The sequence below is a fragment of the Urocitellus parryii genome, chromosome 5 (genome assembly GCF_045843805.1).
Source record: "Urocitellus parryii isolate mUroPar1 chromosome 5, mUroPar1.hap1, whole genome shotgun sequence".
NCBI classification, from domain to species: domain Eukaryota; kingdom Metazoa; phylum Chordata; class Mammalia; order Rodentia; family Sciuridae; genus Urocitellus; species Urocitellus parryii.
The window spans coordinates 109,121,662-109,128,292 of NC_135535.1; the positions used below are offsets into that span (position 1 = coordinate 109,121,662).

Consider the following 6,631-nt stretch of genomic DNA (forward strand, 5'->3'; position numbering starts at 1 on the left):
CAGGGACGCTCTCGGGCAGAAGGAGCATCCCTCGGTCCAGGCTGAGGCTGCCAGTCCCAGGAAGTCCCCTGGGAGCCCCTGCAGGCTCCAGTCAGGTAGAAAGATGGCTTGGTATAAAGAGTCCACCTTTCCTGGCAGCTGGGAGTCCCCATCCCAGCTGGGCCAGCCACACACAGTGCATATTCTCCTGATGCTCAGGTCACGACATCCACATAAAGAGGCTCAGAGTCAGAGAGGGGCCATTGGTCAAAATCCGTCACAGAAACTAGGTGGGGCCACAGTCTTTCGGTTTTTCTTCCAAGTCTCAAGATGAACTGTGAGATCCCTCCCAGGAGCTCGACGGCTCCCCTGGAAGAAGGGGCTTCATTTCCCTCTTAGAGCTGGGAAGATCCTCTGTCTGAGGAGATGAGAACTCCATGACACCTAAGGCTAGGACTGTTCTCAGCAAAGCCCAGCCTGGCTGCTTCTGGAGGAACACATTGTCCATTCCAAGGGCTCCCCTGGTCATTTTTAAAAGCAGAACATTGATGTTGGTTTAACTGGGCAGCTGCTAAGCATTCAAGCTTCTGAAGACTCAGGGGTAAGATGAGGCAGCTTCAAGGACTGGGTAGGGGAAACCAGGAAGAATCCAAGGAGGAAGTTCAAGAAGTTTAATTTCCTCCACATTTTCCAAGGTCCTGTGTCCCTGTCCTGGCTCTACCTACCCCTAAACCAATAGTAGAAGGTGCTCCCATTTGAGAAGCTGGGGGATATGTAGTCTGTTCTCCCTTGATGCCCGAATCAGAAGACTGAGAGAACAGTCTGGAAGGTTGCTACGGCAACCAGAGTCCCTAGAGATCCCAGTTCTCCACAAACCTTTTACTTTCAGGCATGCTCTGATTTGAAAAGGCAATGTTTGCTCAGGGATGATGATGAGCATGATCACATACACATATCTACAGATACATGCACACATGTCCCAACAGGGGGCATCCCTTTAGCCACTGACATGGGCCTTTCTTTTCCCAAATAGCCAGGAGTAATAGAAGAGATTTGGAAAAATAGCACTTCCTGACCTTGGAACAGGTTTCTGAATCATAAACACCTTTGTCTCCTACTGGGTTTCAGGTTTAAGGAAGCCAATCTCCTAGGAAAGGTGACCTCCAGCCCTAAAAAGGATCTACCCAGCCTGTCTAAAGAAGATTCTCCATTCCGAAGGGTAAGAAAAAAGACTGAGGCCCAGCCCAAGAGCTCAGGGAGGGATTTAGGAAGTGAAGAGCTCATAATGAATGGCTATTCTTGGGTTTTGGTTCCAAGGCAGAAAATCTGGGGGGTCTTACTTCTGGGAGGTGGGGAGACAGGATAATGAACTAAAAATCAAATCAACGACTATAATTCACACATGTGCATAGTGTCTTCCCCAGCTTCCCAGATGAGCTCACTGACAATCACCATGAGGTAGGGAGGGGAAGACATTAATGTTCCCATTTAATGGGGGGAAATTGAGGCACAAAGAGGGACTATGGAGCCAGAGCTACCCTGTAAAGCTGTGGCAAAATCCAGATTTCAGTCTAGCACTCACAGAAGCTACACTGCCTCTCAAGCAAACCCTCAAAGGCTATCCCTCAGAAGCTGCTCTACGGGAAGTTTTATTTTTTAAAAAATTTTCATCTAAGAGTCTTAAAGCATAGTTATAAAATTAAAAGCATTGTAACAGTCCTTTCAGTTTCAGAACTGCATTCAGAAGAGATTTAAACAGTACATCACAGTTTACCAAAGGCAAGAAACAAATGGTAATGTGACTGGGGAGAAAAGAGGGAAGTGGGCAGGTGGGATGGATGGCAGTAGTTTCACAATGGAAGAGGATGGCTGAGTCCAGGTGGGAAACAGCCAGATTACCTTACCAGTTAGAGCAGGCCAGATGCAGCTCCAGGGGGCAGAGCAGGTGAATGTTTGCTTGACTCCGCAAAAACCTCTACCAGTGTCAGCAAAGGAATAATGCTTGTTCCTTAACCTAAGCCACATATGTCATTACCCATAAAATGAGAAGAAACTGGCAATCAATATGTGCTTTCACCTGTCTACAGATTTGAGCTGGGGTTGCTTTAGAAAGCCTTCACCTGCAATCCTAAGTCAAATTCCCAGGAAGAAGAGTGGAAAGCCAGAGAGGGTTCTGGTGAAATGAGGGAGAAAAAAAACTGACATCTGCAACAAGATTCCTCTGCCCCTCCAAGATGACAATCTCTGCTTAGTGGTTCCTTGCTTCTGGTTTGTGATAAAGCCAGTTGCTTGACTATATTCAGCCATTTCTCCTGGTTCTGTAGGACCTGTTTCCAGCTCCTCTGCACAGGAAGGCACTTGCACACAAAGAGTATTTGGCTCTGAGAAGGAACCTTCCTGGAAGCTCAAGAGAGTCAGGGATAAGAGTGGGGAGGATTAAATGCAGACCAAAGACCAGTGTCTCCTATACCAGATCACAGCTGGGAGAATCCACTGGCCCCTTTGGTCCAGAACTGACCCTCATGTCCTCCAGATCATCCACTTTAATTGCATTTTCTTTCATTCCATCCAAGATTAGAAATGGATAACATATTTTGAGGCTGTACAACTAAGTCTCTATAGAGTGTGCTCTGCAGGATGACCAGCAGGTGTTACAGTTCATGGAATGAAACAGCACATTGAGTACTGTTTCCATCTTCCAGCTTCCACCAGTTATCAAGAAGCTAAGACAGGTACATGCCCCCCAAAGCAAAGGACAATAAGGAGAGTAATAGGACCCAAGTATGGCTGATTTCCATCCTATTAACGTTTCTGCTCCTAAAGATAAGACAAGTTCCAGACAGGAAAAATCAGAGTCTTGAGGGAAGATCAGACAGAACAGTATATCTCATCCACATGACAGAAGATGGACATAATTGGGTGGCACCGTTGCAATTTCAAAAATGTGACTTAGATGGATAAACCTTGAATGCTGTACAGGTCAAGCAACAAGGTTGACCGTCCAGGTATTTGGTCCTGGTTGCCATTTACTGGGTGTAGGGGGAGGGAGTCAAGAGGTCAGCTGGATCTAGGGTGAGAGTTGTGAGGATGAGAAAGAAGCCTAAGAGTTAGTTCACTTAGTACACCCCTTCTCATGCAGGCTTTGCCCGCCTGGGTCAAACCTCTGTGAGCATCCTTTTCTCTGCAAATGCCCTATGTGGAGTGGGAAGGTAGCTGGGCCTCCGTTCCCGGGGGGCCTCAGAGAAGTCCGGCTTGCCAAGTCCATTGTCAGTTGCCTTCAGGTCTGGTGTAGGCTGCCCACAAGTGACATGGGTATACTGGCCTTGCTCCTCCTGCTCTGTCTCCCGGTGGTAGAAGTAGTTGAAGTTGGAAACGATGACCGGCACAGGCAGGGCAATGGTGAGGACCCCAGCGATGGCACACAGAGAGCCCACGATCTTGCCCCCCACAGTCATGGGGTACATGTCTCCATAACCCACTGTGGTCATTGTAACCACTGCCCACCAGAAGGCATCTGGGATGCTGGGGAAGAGTGAATCATCATCATCAGCCTCTGCGAAGTAGACGGCACTGGAAAAGAGGATGACTCCAATGAAGAGGAAGAAGATGAGCAGGCCCAGCTCCCTCATGGAGGCCTGCAAGGTCTTCCCCAGGATCTGCAGCCCTTTGGAATGGCGGGAGAGCTTGAAGATGCGGAACACCCGAACCAAGCGAATCACCCTGAGGATGGCCAGGGACATGGCCTGCTGCCCATTCTGGCCACCCCCTCCACTGGCTGGCTGCTGCTCCTGCTGCTGCACTAATTCAGTGCCCAGGGTGATGAAGTAGGGGAAGATGGCCACCAAGTCAATGATGTTCATGATGTTGCGGAAGAAGGCCGGCTTGCTGGGGCAGGCAGAAAAGCGCACCAGGAGCTCAAAAGTGAACCAAACAATGCAGAGAGTCTCCACCAGAAAGAAGGGATCTGTGAAGAAGGAGCCCCCAAGAGTACTGAGTGAGGACGAACCTCCTGTCCCCATTCCCCCAGAGGTGATGCCGGGGTGAAATGTATAGGAATCATCTTCCTCTTCCTCCTCCTCCTGACTTCCCCGGGAAACTGGGGAGACTCGGCTCACACCACCATCATTGCTTCCACTGCGACCATCTGCACGAAACTGGGGCAAGGTCTCCAGGCAAAAGATGACGATGGAGATGAGAATGACCAACACGGAGACAATAGCGATGCCCCTGGCGGGCCCGGAGCTCTCAGGATACTCAAAAAGAAGCCAAACCTGGCGCTGGAAGGGCTGGGTGGGTAGCGGCTTCTCGTCCTCTCCACCTTCGGGCAGACAGCCCTCATCCTCCCGGAAGGCCGCCAAGGCTTCATCCCCCAGTTGATAGAAGCGAATCTCCTCCATGAAGATGTCGAGGGGCACGTTGACCGGCCTCCGCAGGCGGCCCCCCGACTGATAGTAGTACAGGATGGCATCGAAGCTGGGCCGGTTGCGGTCGAAGAAGTATTCATTCCTCAGTGGGTCAAAGAAGCGGACTCGGCGGCCGGGGTCCCCAAGCAGTGTGTCAGGAAACAGCGACAGGGTGCGCAGCTGTGTCTCAAAGCGCAGCCCGGAGATATTGATCACCAGCCGCTCGCTACTACAGCAGCCCCCGCCGCCAGCGGCCTCCGGGAAGTCTCCGGCATCCTGTTGCTCCCCCTCCGGCCCACGGACCTCCCCCGGCGCCGCCAGCGTAAGGGATTTCTCCGATCTCATGTCCTCTTGGCTGTGCGCTCCCCGCCACTAGGACGGCGCCCACGACCCAACCTCGCGCGCGCTGCACCGGCTTCCCAGTTCCCTGCGGCGCTCCCTCCTTAGGGTGGGGCTCGCGCTCCTGCAGGCTAGCGGTCTGACCTGGCGTTTAGGTTGGTGAGCCCTGAAGCCCTGATCCCTGCAAGGATAGGTCTGGGAGGTGACCTGGGCGCAGAGGATTTGGCTCCGCGCTTCTGATACCTGCGCCTCGGTGCTGGTGCTTACTGGGATGCCTGGAATCTCAAACTGGCGCGTGAAATTGGCCGTCCGAAAAGACGCGTGGCTTCGCCCCTTGCTGTGCCTGAGGCTGGGCTCCTGGACGCTGGGGTCCGCCCTCCCGACGAGCTGGCTCTTCCCAGCTCCCACTGCGCTTCTCCAACAGCTCAAGCCCCCGGCCGCCGCTGGTACCGAAGCGCCAGATGCGCCTCCCTCCGGCTCGGCAGACTCCTGCCCGGACTCGGCCTCCGCCCTAGGTCCACCGCGGGGTTTGGTTTGGCCAAGGTCGTGGTTAAAGCCGCCACAGACACCACCTCCTCCCCAGGAGCTGCTCCGCAAGCTTCGGAGAGGGCCCTGAGGCTGCCCCGGCGCCGGAGCGCGGGGACCCACCTCCCCACGACTCTAGCCTTCGCTGCCGCCGCCGCAGCAGCAGCGGCTCGGCTCTCCGCTCTGCCCTTCCTTCCCAACACACTCTCCAAGTGACGTGGCAGGCCCCGCCTGCTGCCCCCTCCCACCCCACTCCCACATCACACCCCTCACCCAGCCAGGGGCTGCAGGGAGCCAGGGCGCTGTGGAAATAGACACACACTTGCCTCCCCAGTAATCTTCCCCGCGCTCTCTTGGCACGCCTCTCGCTTTCACACAATCACCATTCATGGTCCCCCTAAACGGGAGCCAGTACCCTAGTACCACACCCCCTCAATTGCCGCAATCAGCTTTTCTCATATGGGTTTACCGAGTTGACCTGCGCAGTGTTCGATCAATAAGAAATCACACCTCACCCCCACCTCAACACACCCCTCCCACTTCTTGATACAGAGCAGTGTGCCTCCAGTCATCCAGACATCTAATTTAAAAAATTAAATCCTATGTTGTCTCTCTGTATTTACAAAGACCCATATGCTGGTTTCTCCAATATCCCACTGTAAAGAAGAAGAAGAAGAAAAAAGAAAGACGGGGCGAGGGGGGGGGGAGAAGAAAAAGAAAAAGGAAGTATTTTTGAAATGTCTTGAAAGCTTCCAAATTAGATTGTATTCCAATGCAATTCCCCCAGGGATTATCTCTTTGAAAACCTGGGAAGGCGAGGCTGCAACTCTCCCAGGATGGCAAAGTGATAGTAGGAAAGGGTTGGGAAGCCTGCCAATGCCTTTCTCATCTCAAGTCTTCCTTCTCCCAGGGAGTCCTGGGTTAGGTAGCAGCCCCAGTGAAGAAAGAACCAGAAGATGGTGGCATCAAAGACATCACAGCCAGGAAAATACACCTGGGGGAAGCCTTTGCTTCCAGCCTCCCTGGAATGCATCTGGAATTTCTGCTTATTGCACAGCCAAGAAAAGGGAGGAAAGGGTGGAAGAAAAGGTATGTCAGAGGCTTAATGAAAAAAAAATCTACATTTATTAAGCATCCAATGTGTACCAGCCACATTCTAAGTGCTTTACCAGAAAGATGGCCTCTGCTCCTAGACCAGGCTACAATGAAGACCCATTCACCAATATTTGGACAGGACAAAGTTTGTTATTAGGGACCACTTAACTCTTTCCCTGACTCTCTAAGAGCATACAAGTAAGAGTGGCTTTCTATCCATTTCTGCCTTTCACCAAATAGTCTTTCTTCACTACACCAGCTGATTGGGGGTCTATAGGGGGAGGGCTCAT

At 52.2% G+C, this 6,631-nt stretch overlaps 1 protein-coding gene across 1 annotated transcript; it reads right to left on the reverse strand.

Annotated features, from left to right (window-relative positions):
* Positions 1 to 3,134: 3,134 nt before the first annotated feature.
* On the reverse strand, positions 3,135 to 4,727 carry Kcna6 (potassium voltage-gated channel subfamily A member 6). Its single transcript, XM_077799019.1, has one exon. It carries the CDS (start codon positions 4,725 to 4,727, stop codon positions 3,135 to 3,137), a length of 1,593 nt encoding a protein of 530 aa, XP_077655145.1.
* Between the last annotated feature and the right edge of the window lie 1,904 nt (positions 4,728 to 6,631).

Coding starts and splice junctions, on each gene's coding strand:
- Kcna6 (XM_077799019.1), bottom strand. CDS start 4,727: ATGAGATCGGAGAAATCCCTTACGCTGGCGGCGCCGGGGGAGGTCCGT.